The 22,470-nt window shown below is 33.6% G+C and overlaps 3 protein-coding genes across 3 annotated transcripts; 2 read left to right on the plus strand and 1 right to left on the minus strand.

Moving 5' to 3' along the window:
* The first annotated feature begins 4,759 nt into the window (after positions 1 to 4,759).
* jam3a (junctional adhesion molecule 3a) lies at positions 4,760 to 16,219 on the plus strand. Its single transcript, XM_058799004.1, has 9 exons — positions 4,760 to 4,917; positions 9,143 to 9,211; positions 9,673 to 9,786; positions 9,880 to 10,032; positions 10,449 to 10,651; positions 11,593 to 11,692; positions 11,875 to 12,004; positions 12,121 to 12,172; positions 12,525 to 16,219. Exons 1-9 carry the CDS (start codon positions 4,869 to 4,871, stop codon positions 12,558 to 12,560), a joined length of 906 nt encoding a protein of 301 aa, XP_058654987.1. The 5' UTR covers positions 4,760 to 4,868; the 3' UTR covers positions 12,561 to 16,219.
* A 96-nt stretch (positions 16,220 to 16,315) lies between these two features.
* Positions 16,316 to 20,080, plus strand: vps26b (VPS26, retromer complex component B). Its single transcript, XM_058744834.1, has 6 exons — positions 16,316 to 16,825; positions 16,907 to 17,063; positions 17,889 to 18,053; positions 18,494 to 18,669; positions 18,818 to 18,960; positions 19,045 to 20,080. Exons 1-6 carry the CDS (start codon positions 16,603 to 16,605, stop codon positions 19,174 to 19,176), a joined length of 996 nt encoding a protein of 331 aa, XP_058600817.1. The 5' UTR covers positions 16,316 to 16,602; the 3' UTR covers positions 19,177 to 20,080.
* A 108-nt stretch (positions 20,081 to 20,188) lies between these two features.
* On the minus strand, positions 20,189 to 22,458 carry thyn1 (thymocyte nuclear protein 1). Its single transcript, XM_058744837.1, has 7 exons — positions 22,266 to 22,458; positions 21,993 to 22,186; positions 21,334 to 21,402; positions 21,145 to 21,237; positions 20,951 to 21,046; positions 20,709 to 20,859; positions 20,189 to 20,407 (listed from the first exon to the last, which is right to left on the minus strand). The coding sequence occupies exons 1-7, from the start codon at positions 22,312 to 22,314 to the stop codon at positions 20,361 to 20,363; spliced, it is 699 nt and encodes a 232-aa protein (XP_058600820.1). The 5' UTR covers positions 22,315 to 22,458; the 3' UTR covers positions 20,189 to 20,360.
* Between the last annotated feature and the right edge of the window lie 12 nt (positions 22,459 to 22,470).

The raw sequence follows: 22,470 nt of genomic DNA on the forward strand, positions 1-22,470 counted from the left end.
ATCAGGCGAAAACCATCTTTTGACACATGAAAAGCTCATTTTATACATTAGATACATGCTTAAAAGCCAGACAAAATGTCTATTTGTGAGGTATTTATATGTGTAATTCTGTCCACTGCAAAATCCTCCCATATATAGGGATAGAAAAAACCCAAATACCCGTGACTAAATCTCTAATCCACTTTATCCTGTAATGATGTGTCTCATAATAAGCCAGCTATGGTAGTGGTACTGTCCAGACATGCTCAGGAGGTCCACGCTAAAGCATCAGGCATGTGATTTTCCAAATATAAGCTGGAGCTACAGAGTAATGAGGTGTTTGTTGCTCTTCATGTACAAGTTTTATTATGTGTTGACTTTCTAGCACCTCCCTGATTAAAACTACTTTGACAATATGACCAAAATCTTTGATATAAACAAAATACTTGTACTTTTCATAGACAACACACATAATTGTACACATATTAAACCAATAAATACAAATATTCACTTACCAAATTTTTAGACTTAGACAATTTTCAAACTTTGTGGAGAAGCTCACAAAGATGGCTGACGAACGTCTGCAAATCTGCAACGGTCTTCACGAGATCTCACAATAAGTGCTGTTGAGAACATGATCTTGTTATTGAATTGATTCAACACGTTTTTGTTTTTTTAAGTTGATAGGGGCAAATATACTAGTTCAGTCAACTTACTCATTGTTTTGCCACAAGATGCACACCAGTAATGTTTTTATCTAAGGCATATGGTTGAGACAGTGAAAACTTACAATGAACAAAATGTGAAAGTTGAATGAACAAATTCAGAAACTGCAAGTTGTGTCAATGAAAAAATGAAAAATAACATTAGTGTACTATTTACGACATTGAATTTAACTGTAGGGGGCTTCAAAGTAGCAAAAATACACAAAACTAATAAAATCACGAATTCTGACTGTAATGAAAAAAATACATTGTGATTTTTAATAGTAAAAATGCTACAGTAAAACCTGTTCATAATGGCAAGCTCTCTTACTAGGCTGTGAACAATTGTAATAAATCTAATGGAACATTTCATGTCATTTTTCAGTAAAATTCTGTTAAATTCGCAGTTTTTGGAAGTGAAAAAGAACATGTGATTATGATAAAACCATGAAGTGATATTCCCAGAATTCCCTGACAGCTCACGTTTGATGTTTTTCATTAAAATAACTGTTTTCGTCTTGCTTTTTCTTATGCTTTAGTTACGTACATTAGTTTAATATTACATCTTGTTAAATGAATGTTTATTGCATTATTTCAGTGTTGTGTGTTACACGTCTAGTGTTACCTCAACTTAAAATGTATTTGTATTCTTAATGTGTGTTTTTGTTAATCACCTTCTGTTTTTTGATGGCTGTCAGTAAATTTTAAAGATATTCTCCTGAAACTGATCATATTAATAATTTAAATCTCACACACACAACATTACCGACCAATATTAAAATTGTGTGTGGGGGTTGCCGCAATATAACAAGATTTAAAATCACTTATCATTGGTATATATCACCATAACCATTATAGACATAGTATGATTTTCCGTAAGCTGCTTTGAAATGATTTGTATTGTGAAATGCACTTTACAAATAAATTAGACTTTTCTTGCTGAATGATATAGCAAACAGCTCCTATCAGCACTATATATCTAAAAAATGACCTTAGCATCTTTCTCCACGTGTTTGCCTTTGATGTGAGGTGTAACACCATTTAACACTAATGCGGGCTTGTGAAACACATTCCTTTGGCCTTGTTTCCAGCTTGCCAGAGCACCTGAGATGGTTGCCATGGTTTCCTGGTCACATATGTTCTGATGATGCAGATCAAGTAGCTGTTGAAATGATCTTCAGATACATGTGCACCATTGGATGATTCCATCCAGGAAGGCATTTCACTGCACACACAAACATGCATGTGAATGTGTATTCAAGACATCATGCATCATATAAATAAATATATACCAGGCCAAGAATGAATGAAGCTCTGAAGGTGTCATTGTTCTCTAGAGGACTAAAGTGCTAGTATTTAAACACTCTGAGCAGACGCAGGAGGCGCTGATAGAGCTGGACAGTTTGGTCGCAGTGTGTGCAAACACAGTGTAACAGTGGCGAGAGGGGGTGTGATTGCAGGCTGTCTCTTCGGCAGTGCTCCAGTGGCACTGTGTTTCTAAATGCCAAAAAAAAAAAGGTTTGTTTAAGAATAAAATACTAACTGATGAAAATGAAACCTGTAACTTGCATGAATGCATGAACATCCTATGTTGTTCTCTAATGAAGACTAATAAGATTCATCGTCCTAATTAAAATGCCAATTAATAATTGATTCTCTGAGTTTGCTTCTGTGAATAGTACTGTACAACATAATAAGCTAATTCCCTTGTTGAGCGTGGTGTGGTTCGAGCCCAAGAAGTGAATAATGCATTCAAATTATAACATGACATAAATAAATTAAATTAAAAAAACTAATGCAGTGACCAGGGAATTAGTAAATTTAAATACACTAATAATACACACAAAGACATTGTTAACATAACATCAAATGCATAAGACATTTTTAATCCTTCAGTGTGACCTTTGACCTGTGCTCATAATTTTATATAACTGTCCTCTCCATGTTATATATGTTGTATGTTGTGTGTGTGTGTGTGTGTGTGTGTGTGTGTGTCTGTGTGTCTGTGTCTGTGTGTCTGTGATGAAAGTGGTGATATACCAAATATTTAACAAATATTTACTGCATTGCATGGATTCTACTATTTCTTATTTTTATTTTCTCTAAAACGATTGGTAAAGGTCATATTTATTATTTGAATTAAAAATAAATATATTCTTTCCTTGTGATTTACAACCTGAATTCCGGAAATGTTGGGACGTTTTTTAAATTTGAATAAAATGAAAACTAATATAACATAAGATAACATAAATGTTTAAATTTTATGCACAAAACTAGCTAATTTCAAATTTGATGCCTGCTACAGGTCTCAAAATAGTTAGGACGGAGGCATGTTTACCATGGTGTAGCATCTCCTCTTTTTTTCAAAACAGTTTGAAGACGTCTGGGCGTCGAGGTTATGAGTTTCTGGAGTTTTGGTGTTGGAATTTGGTCCTATTCTTGCCTGATATATAGGTTTCCAGCTGCTGAAGAGTTCATGCTCATCTTTGATGTATTTTTAAAATTATTATTAAGTAAATAACTTGACAGTTCGCTTAACTTATTTTTTTATTTATTATTTACTTAACAATTTTAAGGCAACGGGTTTCCTAAATTTTTTTAAGTTAAGTCAACTAATCACTTTTTACAGTGTAAAACAGATCTGATGTCAATTAACTTAATTAGTTGCTAGATGTTCTCCAAGCTGAATCTTTTCAAAATGTCTTACTTTTTCAGCCCTTTGTTGCCCCGTGCCAACTTTTTTGAGACCTGTAGCAGACATCAAATTTGAAATGAGTTCATTTAGTGGATAAAAATGTAAAATTTCTTCATTTAAACATTTGTTATGTTCTCTAAATTCTATTGTGAATAAAATATTGGCTCGTGTGATTTGAAAGTCTTTTAGTTTTCATTTTATTCAAATAAAAAAAGAAATTAAAAAAAAAAAACGTCCCAACATTTCCGGAATTCGGGTTGTAATATCTGATTAGCATTTAGTGCAAAAAAAAAAAAAGAAAAAATAAAGGAAAAATCTGTAAGCAGGTGTGAGGTGTCGGATACAGACAGACGCTTAGTCTGTCTGCTTAGTATGGTGTTACATTTTTTTGCCTTTTTTGGCAACTCAAATAATTGTATGCAAAATTCTTAATTGCTTAAAATATCACACATCTACTCATACTACAGTAATTATCACAACAGTATATGAACCTTTTGGTAATTAATTTTAGTAAGAGTGTTTAAAGAAACTGTTTAATTCACTTGGATAAGAGGCGAAGAGTCTTACGCTAATAAAAAAAACATATTTAGATGAACATGATATGAAAACTGTGTGCCACAAAAAATATTTTATACAGTGGTGGCCAAAATTATTAGAACACTAGTATTTTCACCAGCTAAAAATGGTGAGTCAGTAGGAAATATCAGTTTACATTTCCAAACATTAATTTTTCCATTAATTATAATAATCCAGTGAGATTTTTGTTTGCACAAGGAGTCTGACAACAGCCAGAGCTTCACACAGAGATCTGATCTGATCATCATCCAGTCTGTCTGGAATGACATGAAGAAACAGAACAAATTTAGACAGACTAAACCTAGAAGAACTGTGGTAACATCTCCAAGATGCTTCAAGAAACCTATCTGTACACGTATCATGACTTTATACTCTAAATATATATATAAAAAATAACTATAAAGCAATGATACGTGTACAGGCCACAGATATTATCTTTATCCTCTCTAACACTGCCATCTGGTGTTGAAATGTGAAAATTATGCTAGAGGCATTAATTCGACTGATCATATTTTATGTAAATGCATTCGTTCTTTAGTCACTCCCTTTTAAATCCAAATCCATTTTTAAACTACTGGGGGGGAAAAAAATTAATAAAATAGATTTACGCCCAAGTGAACATGTATCGCTCTTATCCGAGAAATGGCCTACACCTACTGCTATTTACCACATATTAACATAATTATCGATTTAAGTACTATTTTAATACCTTCTTTTCAAGTTTAATCCATATATATCTAACATTAATGCTCATCATCAACCGGAAGTCCACGAGCGCTGTCTCAGACCCTCCTCTCTCTTCCGCTCAGATGTCCTTGTAGCTATGGAAACTCATCAGCGGCAGCATCCTCCAGTTTGTTCACCCCGTCGCCTGGACAGCTAAGCTAAATTTGTATGTAAAACATCTCTTCAAAATGGCGATCGGGCGTCAAACGCTTTCCTTGGTGCTCTTTTCATGGCTGTGTGAGTAAGATTTCTTTATTTGCTGTGAATGAGTGAGTGGGTCTTGTTGAATAGGCGGTCGTGGATGGTGTGATGGCATTCTCGCGCTGACCCCTGCTGCTAACGCTTTACTACCGTTAGCCATTTAACGCCACGCTCATTTTAGTGTAAACACAGTTCGCGGTTTCTAGTAAGATAGGAACGTTACTCACTGTTGGAGTAATTGGTTTATATCGCCCTGCGGTGGAATACAACGACCGTGTCTCAAAACCCAGTGAGCTGCCTGCTTTGACAGCATTTTTGGGCGCGTTCGAATATGAACATTCTATATTCAAAGATGCTGTTTAGGTAGGTAGTTCACTAGGGGTTGAGACACAGCTCTAGTTTGTATTCCTTAGCATGCTTCTCGTGCTTGTGTGGTGTCTGTGTATTAATATCCTAATTGAGAGTCGTTTTTAATCAGATTAATTTACCCTTAAAAAGAAGTACACTACGTTTAAAAAGAGGGAAAATTTACAATTAAATGAAAATGTAATGTAGTTTAAATATATATTAAATATAATTAGTTCAACTTAAGAATGTTTTTGACATATGCAATTTCATAATTATATAGAGTGTACTGCCAAGTGTACTGGCAAGCATTTATGGTAAGCTAAAATCTAATGCCATTTCAATTAAAATGTATATGTCATCATTAAATATAGTTGTAATTACACCTTTAATGATGAAGATGCAATTTAGTACATTTAAAATATATTGAATATCAAGTACTTTATGTGATTTAGTACTGTATGTTAATATTTAGTGTCAGCAACACATTAAAATAAGTGTACTTAAATCATGACAAAAAATATATATATATATATTAAAACATAATTTAAAATGTACTTTAAAGTAAAACTTTTAAATTGACATTACAAAGTTCACTTTTTAAAAGTTTAATTATGTGTGTTAAGAAACAGACATGAAAGTGTACTCTTTTTAAGTACTCTTTTTATTTCAGAAAGTATAGTTTTCTAAAGAAATATGCTTTTAAGATTTGAAGTACACTATAAGTGCACGTGCAATACACTTAAGCTCACTTCTTTTTCACAAGAAAATCAACTATTTAAGATCATTGTTGAATTATTTCATTGTAGCTGACATGTTTTTGAGGTATTGCAGGTCACATGTTATTGGACTCTTTTCATTTTCTTCTCAGCACAATGTGCCTCTGTGCAAGTTGTGTGATGTGTGAAGAGGTGTAGCTTTATTCATTCATTCTCAAAGCCTTTGCTGTTGGTCAAAGTGTCCTGAATACCAAGCTACTTTAAAATGGACTCAACTTCAGCCCATTTTCACTTCGTCCAGTGACGGGATCTTTGGATTTTAGAAAGTGCTGTCAGAACTGTGGAGAAGAATTTTTGTAAACAATCATGCAATAAAGAATTTCTCAAGCCAAAGATCACACCACATCCTCCCCCTTTTCCCACTCTTTCTTTTCCCGTCACTTTTTAGGTCACTTCTTTGTAAAGTCTGGAATAGCACATTTAGTTAGTCTGTTTGTAATTTGAAATGCTACAACAATCAGCTATTGTCTTGTAAAGTAATTATCCACCAAGTGTGCCATCAAAACAACCATAAACCGGAATCATAATTAACATAAATTAACACAAATATTAAAATGGGGGCTTTTGTTATGTTGTTTAGAGTGGAAATGCAGAAATGTGTTATTAGGATTTGTTGCAAATGCATATACATTCTTCTCATACATATATACACTGCCTCTCAAAAGTTTGGGATCAGTAAGATTTTTTATGTTTTTAAGGGAGTCTCTTCTGCTCACATCAATGCTCTATTTATTTGATCAAAAATACAGGAAAAAACAGTAATATTGTGAAATATTGCAATTTCTAATATTGGTTTCCTATTTTAATATACTTTAAAATAGAATTTATTTCTGCGATTCCTTCAGAAATTATTCTAATATGCTTAATTATTATGAGCGTTGAAACTGTTGTGCTGCTTCATATTGTTTTTTGGAACGTGATACTTTTTTCTTTGATTCTTTGATAAATACAAAGTTAAAAAGAGCAGTAATTAGAAATCTTTTCTAACAATATAAGTCTTCACGTTAAATGACTTTTTATTCATTTAACACATCCCACCTGAATGAAAGTATTAATTTATATTAAAAAAGAAAGAAAGAAAAAATGTACTGACCTCAAAGTTTTGAATAGCATTGTATATTGTGACACACATTTTTTTTTTAAATAAATGCTGTCCTTTTTACTTAAGTTTTTATTAAGCATAGAATCCTAAAAAAAAACTTCACAGGTCCCCAAAAAAAAATTTAAAAAATGGAGCAACACAACGGTTTCCAACATTGATTATAAATCAGCATATTAGAATGATTTCTGAAGGATCATGTGACACTGAAGACTGGAGTAATGATGCTGAAAATTCAGCTTTGATCACAGAAATAAGTTATATTTGAAAGTGTATTAAAATAGAAAACTGTTATTTTAAATTGCAATAATATTTCACAAAATAAAATTAAAAATGTCTGTATTTTTGATCAAATAGATACAACCTTGATGAGCAGAAGAAACTTCTTTAAAAACATTAAAAATTTTATTAATCCCAAACTTTTGAGCGGCAGTATATATATATATATATATATATATATATATATATATATATATATATACTGTATATGTGTGTGTGTGTGTGTGTGTGTGTGTACATATATATATTATGTATACACACACGAAGAAAAATAATGACTACAGTAAAAAAAAAATAAAAAAAATAAAATACAATAAAAAATATTATCTTCAAATGCAGAGATTTGATTTACACACTTACTTTTCAAACGTGACATTAGCTTTTCCTAATCTTAAAAGTTGTTTGCTGAAAAATTAATCTTATATTTATGCAACATTCTTTTGTTCGGGGACAAAACAGGGACATTTCTAACATTGTCGCTTCCATACTGTGACCGCATGCTTCCCAGCGGTGGATAATGTAGCTTGTCTAATCGGGAAATGTCAACAGCAGATGTAAAAATAGACCATGATGCATGCGATGGGAAAGTCAGCCTTGGAAACGTCACCGGAAACCTTGAAGTCCTCCAGCTGTGGCAATATGAGTCTTTTCTCTAGTCTCCCATAAAGTGCCTCTTCACAGTGGTTAAATGCAGCAGAATTCAGTTCATCAGTTTTGTCAGAACTGTCCCATGTGTAGCTCTTCCTCGAGCTGACAGTCTAGGTGATGATAAAACGCCACAGATGTTTGTATTGTGATAACCGAAGTCTGTCTCATGCTTTGCAGAAGTCCATATGGTAAGATTTTAATCTGATGCTAAAGCCACAGATTATCACATATGGATCACTGTAAATACACTCTGTGGATTTCATGAGATTATGTGAAAGTGGAAAATGCATCTGGAAATAGCAAATGCCCTAAACCCCAAATAATTTTCTCATATGAACGAAGCCTATCGGGACTGTCAGGCTTTGCCAGATAATTTGTTTCATATTTGCCTTTTCATTATGTCACACTGTCTGGCCTTTTTGAGTTGGTGCAGACAGACTAACACTGAAAAAACACACAAGCTCTTCTAAATATGTCCATGAATTTTCAACAGAAATTTGTTCAGGTCTGGGTACAGTTTCCCCAAGATACTTACAAAGTTTATTCTTCCATTATGCTTTCCATAAACATCATAAAAAGCTGAAAAAAAAAATGAAACTGAGAAACTTAGTCACCCATTACTGAAAAGATTATTCATCTTTGACATTAAAACAGAAAAAAAAAAAAAATACTGTAGAGGCTTTTTTAAAACATGAAAGTATAAATAAATCTCACAAAAACATGTCTGGGACTGGGTCATATCCGATATTAATTCTCAACAATGATTCTCATTATATTCTCATTACTGTAGTACAGTGATGAAAAATGATCCTGCCCGCACACAATATATTAAAATCAGAATAAATTAAAGCCAGTACAACAAATATTATAATTGATACATCTTAAATGGGCTATATTTAAGATGTTAATTTAATAAATTATAATAAATGAGTGAAGAGGCAACACAGAATGAGAATGTTAAGGCAGTAATGTCTATTAAATTTACTTTTTTTTTTTTTTTTTAAATTGCATATTATATATAATAATACTTTGGTATACAATGGTATAAAAATGTCTTATTTTTGTACTGTTCTTGACAGATCTGTTATCTGTTCTTTGTCATCTGTTGCAGGCAACAGTACAGCTTCTGCTGTAATTCTCAAAACAACTGAAAAATCAGTATGGACAAATGAATTTGAGTGTAAGTCTTATATGAAGCTGTTTAGTAAGATTACCAGTGTTGGCAAGTAACTACTCACATGTAACAGTGTTACGTAATTTAATTATAAAATAAATGTAACTGTAATCCGTTACAGTTACTAAGAAAAATGTGTATGGCTAATTAAATTACAGTTACTTATGAAAATGTTAATGATTACAAAGGAGGTTACATCTGAATACTTTCTGTAAAAAGCTAGGATATGTTAAATAATATAAATTTCTTGCTTTGCATTATGATGTGCATGATGCCTCCTGCCATTTAAAGGTCGTTTAGTACAGCAATGCTATTCTGATGCTGTTGATTGTTTCTCATGTTTGAATTTATATAGTATAGTAATAGTTATATAGTAAGTAGTAAAAAATAGTAACCTTCCCAACACACTGAAGATTATTTCATTAATGTGTGCATAAATTGATAGGCTATTTCTTGTTTCTTTAAAGCGATTGAGTTGACCTGCTTGATAGAGTCCATTTCTACAAACAATCCCAGAATTGAATGGAAGAAAATTAAAAATGGTGTACCCAGCTATGTTTATTTCCAAAATAAAATTTCAGGTAACAAATTCTTTCTCTCAGAAAATAATGCTGTTTACGTGTTGACAGTGTTTAAGCTAAATTCAACTGAACTGAGCTGCTTTATGTTCTCAGGTGACTTGGAGCACAGGGCTTTGCTGAGAGAGCCTGCAAACCTTCTGATCCTGAACACCAGCAGATCGGACACAGCTCAGTATCGCTGTGAGGTGGCGGCCATCGACGACCAGAAGCCATTTGATGAAATACTAATCAGTCTCGCTGTAAGAGGTACTGTTGGAATAGTTCCTCTCAGGTTCAGCAAGGGGAACATTCTGCGAGTTTTAATCCATGGTTATAACTCTCAGTAATGTTGCACTGAAATGCCAGATGAAAACAGAATTGATTGGACTGTCCGGACAAAAATGTTTCAGTGGGCTTGAGGGCAGGATGAATACATTGAGCTGATCAACGTGATTCCTCTGGACGCAGAAAAATGTCTCTGATTATAATATGCGATGTTACTGTTTGGGACATAAAGCTGAGAGGGAATTTAATGCCATGCAGTATTATATTTAATGCGAATGCTGTTTTCCATTTGCAGTTCAAGTTGGTCTGAAATGAAAATTCACCCTGGTCATTTTTCTAAATACATAATGAAACATTAAAAATGTTTTTTCTGCTTTTTTGTTGTGGATGTGTTGCAGTGAAGCCGGTGATGCCCAGGTGTAGTGTGCCGGAAGCGGTTACGGTGGGTTCGAGCACTGAACTACGCTGTATTGAGAACGAAGGCTTTCCACAGTCACAGTATCAGTGGTTCAAAAACAGCGAGGAGCTGCCAGAAGACCCAAAAACCAGCAGCAAGTTCTACAATTCTTCATACACCATGAACACCGAGACTGGTTCTCTGGTAAGTATTTTGTGCTGACTTGCTAGTAAAAACAACTTACGTTTATTACTTTATTTAAATTTCAGAGGCTTGGATTACATTCTGCGTCACCGTTGTTTTGCAAGGAATTGCAAAAATAATGATTTGTTTTGCTGTGCTTTAAAAATAAGCAGCCTGTGACTGAGTTACATTAATTTTACATTTATTTAAAGCACCATTTATTTAAAACACTTTTTTCTAGAATGGAGAAAGTATTTTAATATTGAAAAATGGCAAACTTAGGGTTTAAATTAAATAATAAGAATTAAAAGTCAGTTAATTTTTGTAGTGTTATTTCTGCGTTTGTGAGAATATTTCATAATATATTTTCTTGTGATCCAAACATGAACCAGCACCGTGTTCGTGCACATATCATGTCTTCTTCAAATGAAATATGCGCGAATAAGGGCGCTGATACAGTCTGATCATGAACGCGATGACACGGCGGATTATTGTGATACACAGCAAACAATGATATAGACCGAAAATCTAAAGAAGAGTAAACAAAAAATAACTATGCCTTTATTCTTTCTGTTTTAAATATATTTTAATATTCATCTGTCTGTATAATGAGGTCTGTGTTTTATTGGTTGTTTTCTCCCCTCTTCCCACCCTCTACACTCCCACTTTTCCACAGTTTTACACGCCCATTTCTGGAGTCTTTTTCAGATCTAAGGTGTGAACGACCAGTGCTGAAACAGGGGGGTTTCATGACCCTTTAAATAAAAATTAGGTTAAGCTATATGTCTTTGTTGTTTAATAAAAATTTGAGGTTTAGATGGAGTTATATATCTTTGTTTTGTTTTTGTTTTTTTGTGGCCAATTAATTGGATTTTTAAAAATGATTTGAATTATGTTGTATTTTACCAGTTTTAACATTAACTGGGCTTTTGCTAAGTGTATGATTTACATTTGATCCACAGAAATTCCGGTCGGTGAAGAAAGAGGATGCAGGTGAATACTATTGCCAGGCCAGAAATGAGGCAGGATGGTCAAAATGCAGTCCTCAGATCATGGAAGTGTGTAAGTGTGCCCCTTAAATGTGCTGGTCAGTAGCTGCACTTAGAAATAATGATTAAGCTCTTAATATAGAAATGATTTATTCACCCTCGTGATGTTCCAAATGCAGTTATTTTTATAACTAAATTATAATAATTCACATTTTTGCGGAGTTATTTATTCATTTGTATGTCATTTCTTTCTAGATGATCTGGACATTGTGGGAATATTCCTAAAGGTGTTAGGTGGAGTGGCAGCATTTATATTTGTCATTGTGGGGATCTGTCAGATTCAGAAAAGTGGCTACTGTTCCTGCAAAGACCACAGGGAAACCAAGTGAGTAAAAACCATAACCACAAAATGAACCTTACAGCATTACCATAAGGGCTGAACTGATTTGATCTTGAATTGAATGCACTTTTGGTAAGATCGCAATGCTCTGTTTCATACAGTTACAAAGTACCCCAACATGACAACAGGATGGACTACACCAGTCCAGATGAGGTAAGGCTGTGTGGATTTGTGACGTGATAAAGCACCACAGATATCATTTTCATGCATTAGCGCACGTTTAGAGGCTGTAGTCAACACTTTGAAATGTTCTTACAAGGATGGATGAAATATCATCCAAGATTTGTTAGTGTTTATCTTCTCAGATTACACCGCAGCGTTTCTCTGACTGCAGATATTTTCTTTTTATTAATGCTAGCAAAGCTCAAAGTGGCATTAGTGCAATCCTCAAAATAATCTCTCAGTAAAATCTCTACATGAAAAAAATATTCAGCTGGATTTGTTTTGCTTTTGTAGTGCCACATTTTAAGTACATATTATTTGCCTGCTCTCTGTTTTTCCTCAGGGACATTTCCGCCACAAGTCCTCCTTTGTTATTTAAAATCAAAGAAGAGGAGACGAGCGCTTAAGCTGTGTGAAGGCCTTGTGAGCTGACATTTGAACTGTCAAGTTATGGATTTTACGCAGAGGTGCGACTTGAGGTTCATGGCTTGCCAAAGTTATTACAAAAACGAAAACTACTGTGTTAAACAGGGAATTTTTACTCCCCTTATTTTGATTTAAACAGACAGGAATCAAACACAGGTTTACTTAATACTCCACAGTTTATATATAAAAATGATGTTCAGTTGAACAACACTAAGATTTATAGCTATTACATGCATCTTGTTCAGTGAAAAATCATTGTTTCAGCAAATCGTAAAGGACTGAACTTAAGAAGTAACATAAAAGATGAGTTTTTTCTAAATAATTGTGAATTTCTGAATGTCACTTGCACTTCAAATTGTAGCAAGGTTGAAATTGCATCCAGGTGCTGCTGTATTTTTGCCCAAAAAGTAGTTAACACATAATACCAGTGCAAGAATTTACATGTCCTCAAGGAAAATATTATATTTCCCACTGGAAATATAGTGTGTGTGTGTGACTATGTAAAGAATCCTGTCAGTGTAAATGTGTACAATGCCATGCCAAGACTGTTTTATCTGGGTCACTTTTGAGAAGAGGATTTTGTGTTAGTGTTTCAGTAGTAGTTTTTGAGTTGATGAACTATAAAAAAGTAGCATTTTAGTTTGAGATTTAATCAAACATCTCCGTAAAGTCAGTAGACTTGGTTGTGCAAGATGATTCATTTACTTAGTTTCATTTTTGAAATATTCCTCTAGATACAGATTACGCACTTGTGGGTTTTTCAGAGTGCCATTTCTGTGTTTAAGTGACCTTCAATGCTTTATAATTGTTTTATACGTTTTGGACATATTGTCCAGGTTTTTTGACTCTGTGTTATTGTTTTAATCTATTTATAATATCTAGGTATATTGTAGTTCACTCCAGAGTAGTAGTTAGACTGTGGGCCGTGTCACAAGAATAAAACTGATTATGTGGAAGCAATCAGCATTGTCTATCCGTTCATTTTGTTTTTAAAACATGTAGCTATATATGTAATTGGACCATCAAATTTACTTTGATTTAACTTGATGTTTTTTCCCCCCACTTTTTATAAGTAACTTACGGAGCCCTTTAAGGGACATGGTGGTGGGAAAAATTCGGGGTGGGAGGAAAAATACTTTTCAAATCTTTTCCGTTCTCTCGCAAAACTTGTGCGTTCCGTCAAGAAACTTTGCGTTCCTTCGCAAAACTTTCGCGTTCTCTTGCAAAGCCATTTGAGTTCGGACAAACATTGGAGGACTAAATTTGATAATAATAAATCCTGATAAAAATTATTAGGCATAATTTTTTAACATTAATAACCTTATTAATTATATTACTAATAATAAAGCAGAATATGAACGCACGTTCAGAATATGAATACAACGCCCTGCATGTTAAGCCTTTTCTTACCCATAGAAAACGCTTAAGGTAGGCTAATGAAAGGTTCATACAGCTCGTATGTTCAGAATGGAGCGGTTCATAAAGTTTTTATTTTGAACTTGGACTCAAGTATAAAGAAATACAGTCAGTGGTTAGTTCAAGGCACGGTTCTGGGACATTCTAAAACGCTTTAATGTGGCTTAATGTATTAAAACATTGGAGGACCAAATTCGATAATAATAAATACTAATAAAATTATTAATAATAAAATTATTAGGCTTATATTAATAACCTTATTAATAATATTACTATTAATAAAGCAGAATAGCCCAGAATATGAATGCAACGGATTTGGTATTTTTAATTCACTGTTTTCATTATAGCCTACCTTAAGCGTTTTATGAGGGAGAAAAAGCTTAGGCTACGTGCAGGGCGTTGCGTTCATATTCTGGGCTATTCTGCTTAGTAATATTATTAATAAGGTTATTAATATTAGCCTAATAATTTTATCAGCTTTTATTATTATCAAATTTGGTCCTCCAATGTCACTGTTTTAAAACATTAAGCCACTTTAAGCGTTTTATTATGTCCCAAAACCGTGCCTTGAACTAAGCACTGACTTATTAATTTATTTGAGTCCAAGTTCAAAATAAAACACTATGAACCGCTCCATTGTGAACAAAGAGTTGTAACCACTGCAGGCTGTAAAGTAAACAGGAAGAATTTGTCTGAACTCAAATGTTTTTGCGAGAGAATGCAAAAGTTTTGCATGGGAACACAAGTATCTTTGCGAGAGAACGCAAAAGTTTTGCGAAGGAATGCAAAAGTTTCGTGAGAGAACTCAAAACATTTGAAAAAAAAATTTTCCTCCCACCCCAAATTTTTCCCACCACCATGTCCCTTAAAGGGCTCCGTAGTAACTTGACGCACTATGACAATATATATTAGTCTTCCTCATGGCATGTCCCACTGTCTAAAAACAGTTTGGCAGACTGTTTATAAAAAACAAATGAAAAAGAGAACCTGGGTTTGATCTTAATAAAATTGTCTAATTTAATGAATAGGAAAATCTAATAGATATGCCCAAGTAAAATTTAAATGTCCTGTCAGACTGGGGCCAGATACTGTATATTCCCATATGTAAACAAATGTAAATACAGTATCTCTTATTGAATTATTCAAAGTGTTTGATGGCAAAACATTTTATTTTACCTTTTTGTTTAAGGCTCAGTGTCATACGATTTTTACATATACTATTGACTGCCAGTCAATGGACAAAGAGAAGCTAAATTATGTGTAGTTAAGCAGTTAATAATGAACACACACTCTTAAAAATAAAAAGTTCTTCATTTATATGTGGTTCCATGAAGAACCTTTAACATCCATGGAGCCTTTGCATTCCACAAACGGTTATTTTTACACTAAGAAAAAAAAAGTTATTTTAAGAAACTGAAAGGTTCTTTGGGGCCCAAAATAGTTTCTCACTGGCATCAGTACAAAAACCTCCTTCTGGAACTTTTATTTTTAAGAGAGCTGTTGATGCTCAGCCACAATATTTCCAAACAATTCTGTATTTGACTTTATACTATAACAAGTACTATATGAAATACCTGACATTCCAGCTATGGTTAAATATTGAATGTATATTCTTAATATTTACAGTTACACTGCAAAAATAATTATTTTCTTAATCAATATTTGTTTTCTTGACAAAATGTTTTTTTCTTGTTTTAAGCATAAACCTAACAAAATATAGTGATGTTTATGCATAAAATATGTTTGCATAATAGTTTAATAAACAGAATTCGAGAAGTCTTATACACAAAGATGTAAATGTGTCTTGTTTTATGGATGTTTAGATATATTTTACTGTAAAACAAGAGAAAAACATTGATTTGGAATTTTTTGCAGTGTATGTTATTATAAGGAAACTTGTCATATTATGTTAAACTGCTGTCCAATTATTTTTGTATTATCTTTAATGTGTGGTTTGTGTGATGTGAAATCAAAACACATTATTAGAGACGAAATCTGAATAGCATTACCACCAAGATGTTTAATTCTTTATGCCACTACACTATTGTACTATCGATAACTAATCCATTATATTATGCTTAGATTATAATATTCTCAGGTACAATTAAAAGAAGTGACCATGTATGTGTACAGTAAATGTGGTCATGTAATCGCTTTTCTTTTACCGTTGTTATTTAATAATAAAGAAATTCTTCTATTAAATAATCACATCATTATTGTTTCCCAATCGCAGAGCCGCAGACCTTTATTATGAAATAAACTGGAACTTTTATTTTGAAATTACCCCTGCAGGAAGATCCAGGAAGTGCGGGAGTTATTTTATGGGCAAATATCTTCCCTGACTGCTGTCTTGCTGTAAATTGAGCTACTTTAATTAAATCAGACAGAAGTATGCATTAGTTTTCGAGCATAATATATTGATATCTCCATTTAATCGCGAATAACAAAGAGTCAAATAGCGTATGCGCTTGTTTTTGAAGGCCACTTGGTAAAAGGTAACTATCAGAGCGCTAGAGAACCTGTAGCTGCTGTCAATCAGGTGATCTATGATCGTACAGCACTGACACTGACACTCAGACATGAGCTTCTTCGGCTTCGGACAGACCGCTGAGATCGACATTGTGTTAAATGACGCCGAGAGCAGGAAGAAAGCTGAGCACAAAACCGAAGATGGCAAAAAGGACAAATATTTCCTTTTCTACGATGGTGAAACTGTAAGTGGGAAAGTTAACGTGACTCTGAAGATTCCTGGAAAGAGGCTGGAGCACTATGGGATCAAAATCGAGTTCGTCGGACAGATTGGTGAGTTCATCCGTCTTTGAATGGACGTTTAGAAACAGTCCTGGTGTTTATGTGTATACAAGGGTGTCCTGTGATCCACAGAGCTGTACTATGACAGAGGGAACCACCATGAGTTTGTGTCGTTAGTGAAGGATCTTGCACGACCTGGTGAGCTTTCGCAGTCCCAGACCTTTGACTTCGACTTCACCCATGTGGAAAAGCCCTATGAATCTTACACTGGCCAGAATGTCAAACTGAGGTAAATCGTTCTATTGCTTCGTTACTAGGGTTACTAATCAGTCAAAGCATTTAGAACTGGCGCTTAGAGTAAAACCATAGTTAATGTTGCTTCTGTAAATACAGAAAATTATGGGATATATATTGTCATACACATTACCAGTCAAAAGTTTTTGAACAGTAAGATTTTTAATGTTTTTTTTTTAAGAATTCTCTTCTGTTCACCAAGCCTGCATTTATTTGATCCAAAATTCAGCAAAAGCAGTAATATTGTTTAATATTTTACTATTTGTAATAACTGCTTTCTTTTTGAAAATATTTAAAAATGTAATTTATTCCTGAGATTATAGAAATTAATACTTTTATTTAGCAAGGATGCTTTAAATTGATCAAAAGTGATGATAAAGACATTTATAATGTTACAAAAGATTTCTATTTCAGATAAATGCTGTTCTTCTGAACTTTCTATTCATCAAAAACTGAAATTCTACTCCGCTGTTTTTAACATAAATGTTTTTTGAGCAGCAAATCAGAATATTAGAATGATTTCTGAAGGAAATGATCACAGGAATAAATGACACTTTATAATATATTCAAATAGAAAACAGTTCTTTTAAATAGTAAAAATATTACACATTTTTTACTGTACTTTGAATCAAATAAATGCAGACTTGGTGAGCAGAAGAGATTTCTTAAAAAAAAAAAAAAATCTTACTGTTTAGAAACTTTTGACTGGTAGTGTTCAACAATATAGCAGCATGGAGTCAGTACCCGAATGTACAGTGTGTGAAGTGTCTCGTTGGGAAGTACAGAACGTACCTGAATTTCTTCATTCTGATCTGTTTAGATACTTTCTGCGAGCGACAATCAGCAGAAGACTGAATGATATCAGTAAAGAGATGGATATCGTCGTACAGACGCTGTGCACGTATCCAGAGATCAACTCCTCCATCAAGATGGAAGTAGGAATTGAAGATTGTCTCCATATTGAGTTTGAATACAACAAATCCAAGTGAGTATCCATGTTGTACCATTAATATAAGTTAAAACAGTTAGATTCACCAAAATGTTTGACACAATTAACCCCAAAAATTAAAAAATATATTGTGTATAATAATTATATATAGTTATTTTTATTAATATTTTTTTATAATGTGCAATGAAAATGTTAAGCACATTTTGCATTCTTTTATTACAAAAACTTTGTATTTTTTACATTATAATGTGTGTGTTTGTGATATCCAGTTTTTTTATAGTTACAAAATAACAAAAAATATGGTAATAAAATGTGCTTATTTTGTAAAGAGGTGTGTGTGTGTGTGTGTGTGTGTGTAGATAGATGCTTGTAAAATGTGCTAAATAATATTGCATACAAAATATATAATTTTTGCAAAAATAGTCCTAAAATGTAATGTTTTTTATTCATAATATAATTTCCTGCGTCCTGTTTAGATACCATCTGAAGGATGTTATCGTAGGCAAGATTTACTTCCTTCTTGTGAGGATAAAGATTAAACACATGGAAATCGATATAGTAAAACGGGAAACGACTGGAACAGGACCCAGTGTGTACCATGAAAATGACACCATTGCCAAATATGAGATCATGGACGGGGCACCGGTGAGAGGTAAAGCTAAACCTTTCATTAGTATTATATTATGATACTACAGAGTCCGTATTGGATGAATTTTTTGTGGCTTCTGTTTAGGCACTTTTCTGAAGTGCATTATTTTCACATGCACTAATATATGGATTTGCTCCTTTATTCTTTTCAGGCGAGTCAATCCCCATCCGCTTATTTCTCGCTGGATACGAGTTGACACCCACCATGAGAGACATCAACAAGAAGTTCTCTGTGCGTTACTACCTGAACCTAGTCCTTATAGATGAAGAAGAGCGACGATACTTCAAACAACAGGTCCGGATTCCACATATAATGTAACATTACACATTACTTATTACTTACAAATGAGTAAAATACATTGCTGTTCATTCTCAACAGGAGATCACACTCTGGAGGAAAGGAGATATTGTGAGGAGAAGTATGTCCCAACAGGCCACCATTGCCGCCCAGAGATATGAGGGATCAAACTCTGAAACGGCGTCAGCACGAGCCAAAGAGGAGAGTAACTAGACCCAAGATGCTTTATGTTCCCTTGAGATCTCAAACGAACCTTGTTACGTCAAAATAATGTTTTATAAACCTCAAAGGGATCAATGTGACACATGATTTTTGCCGAAAAAGTGGTATCTTTGCTTCTTGAGATCAAAAATTAGAATTGAGCTTGTAAAAGGCAGTCCAACTATGTGTATAGATTACAAAATATTTTTTTATTTCTCTTTCCAATACTGCATACATTTCCATTATACAAAAGTGACCAACAGTTTTGAAATGCCAGGCACGATCTTTTCACATGTGCGCCGCTGTTTTCATGCTGTATGTTTGATTTGTGCTTCATGAAGTTGTAAGGCTCAATACTTTCCTATTGTTTGTACATTGCTCAAATTTTGCTTAAGTCAAGTACACTGAGAAATCGAAATCTAACTTCTGTACTTTGTCCTGTTTAATGAGCCCAAAATGACATTTACTGTGATCTTTTGTGTTAAATCTAACTCTTCATAGAGCTCTGCACAGTATTATTCTGTCGTTTAGGGTATTACAGACGAAGGCCTCCAAAGAATGTCTAATAAGGGAACTACTAACTTACTTAACATGAATATTTTTATTATTGATTTTTTTTTTCTTATCTGGTGTCTAAAATGTATTTCCTATAAATAAGAATCAGCAGAATCATCGGCAGCACAAGTTTCCAGTATTCTCAAGAGTGCAGTTTAATGCTGTAATAGAGAAAATCCTTCTTGTGATTGTTTGCTACTCATTTTTCATGTGTATGACATTGTATTATACTAAATATTTGTTTAATGGCTTATTAGCTGTTCAGGTGATGAGGTATACTATTAACAGCCATGCAACCGTGAAAACTTCTGCAAAAGGCTCATTTAATCAGCCCTATTGTAATAAAATTTACTAACCTCTGCATTCAAGATGATTTCCTTTTTTCTACAAAATTAAAATAACGTGATAACTGACTTCTCATAAATGTCGAGAAATCTGGAATTATTAAGTGATATGAAGGAGACAGAAGCACAAGCAAATATTTTATTAACAAAGATTGAAATGTTTTAAGATTATTATTTGCTCATTTGGTATTTTGAGGTTACATGAGTATAGATTACAAAAAGAAAAGACTGACTATAAAATTTAAAGTGAGAGAGAATCATAATGGGATGAGATGAAACAGACTTATATGATGATTTTCATATTGGATCTTCATTCTCCAAACTCAGGATAAAGTCATATTCCTCTGAAAAGAAGAAAAAAATAAGCATGAGCTAACCATTATATTAATATTAATTATATAAAAAAAATAATCTGCTTTTCACAAACCCATAAAGCTGAATATCTGGACTTAATTTAGATTTTTGTCAATACTTCTAATAAATTATAAAATATATTTAATATATAAATTGCTTTTATTTCAGCTAAAACAAAAACAGCATTTAACATTATTGTTATTAAGAAAAAATACATTTTACATTTATAATCACATTTTAAATAATGTTACACTACAGTACATAAAAATGAGAACATTAAATACAACTAACCTGCAGTGAGGGGCTGAACTGATAGTCTGGCTCTGGTGAAGAGGGCCATATCTTTTAAGGGTCCACCTTTAGCTTTGTGCTGCAAGTGATATTTCTTCAGCTCAGTAAGAGGAATGAAACGCTTGGTCATCCTTTCAAACTGAACATCCACCTATACAGAGTTATTAATCTGTGGTCAGTTCTGAAGGCAAAAACATAAGGTTGTCTTTATGAATGTGTTTGTGGTCTGTGTAAAGACACACCATACTCCATTTAGGGTTGTCTGCTTTGCTGGAGGGATCGTAATGTGCGTCCTTCTTGTCAAATTGTGTATGGTCCACATAAGCCTCCTTTACAATCTGGAAAAATAGTTAATGAAAATCATTCTCACTATTGTTACAGTATGTACGTGGTGATCATGTTAAGGTGTTAAGCTTCTACTGTAGTGACTCCTCACCTTCATGAGGCCAGCAATACCTGGCTCTTTGCAGTTACTGTGGTAAAAGAAAGCCTGCTGGCCCACCTTCATATCTCTCATGAAATTACGTGCCTGAGGAGAAAAGTCTCAGGTCTCAGTATAAGTCAATGTTCTGCATATGCTTCTTAAAAAACATAGTCAATAACAACACAAATAATCATAGTCCACCTGATAATTCCTCACTCCATCCCAGCATCCAGTCTGATCGGGAAGGACTTTGAGGTCCTCAATTCCAAACTGAAGTTGGAGGATGACAAGATAATATAATATTATACCATACAGCATCACTTCACATTTAAGTTATTGAGATAATTAGGTTTACCTCCACCTAGTAACATTTAAAAATCTCCTTCAGTAAAAAAACTCCTGCATTATTGAATTTTTTCCTCATATGGAAGTCAGTTTCCATCACATAAGAAAAAATGTGAGGCACCAAATCATAATTATGAGATAAATGTCAAAATTATGAGGTAGGAAGTCATAATTGAGGTGAAAAATGACAGTTAATTATGACATAAAATGTCAGGAATATGAGTCTCTAGTAATTCCTAAGTATGAGATAAGTCAAAACTATGAGATACTAAGTAAAAAACAAATGACATACTAAGTTATGAGTTAAAAAGCTGACATTTTGTCATAAGTGTTTTTATGTCATAATTTTGATTTACAGAAGCATGTTTTTTTCATGTGGTGGGAAAAGACTTCCACTTGTTGTGGTTGCATTGTTGCATGTTGCATTTTTGTTTTACGTTTAAATTTTGCATGCAAACATACATACAAACAAAACAAAACCGTGGACACACGCACACAAAAAAAAAAGGGGTTACCTTCACATCCACTCCATTTTCAATCCGACTCTCAGGTTCAGATTTCATGAGCCAGTGGCTGCAAGATGTTTTGCGTCCGTCATCATTTTTATTTTTCTCCACATCACTTTTTACTCCTGCTGACCTTTTTCTTTTGCCAGTTTTGAGTTGTGCAACATCATCAGACCCCTCACCGTGTTGGGCGTCTGCATCAGCTAAAACAAGAAACAATTAATTATTTAAAGTGGTGACTTTAAAATACGACGCAACCCTTATAATAAGCAGATTACTTACTATGTTTATTAGATTTAGCGCTGCTTCGTGTTCTTTTCTTGGGGGGCATGTTTCACTGGAATTGCGAGGAAATGTTGTTTATACAAGCCCTAGTGATAAAACAGCGCCCTGGCAGATCGCATGTGGTCTGGAGGATCATTTCTGGATTTAGTCTGCTTTTATTTAAAACCAAACCACACAATGTGGAGTATATTAAAATTAGAAC

The sequence above is a fragment of the Onychostoma macrolepis genome, chromosome 15, assembly GCF_012432095.1.
Source record: "Onychostoma macrolepis isolate SWU-2019 chromosome 15, ASM1243209v1, whole genome shotgun sequence".
In the NCBI taxonomy this organism is placed as follows: Eukaryota; Metazoa; Chordata; class Actinopteri; order Cypriniformes; family Cyprinidae; genus Onychostoma; species Onychostoma macrolepis.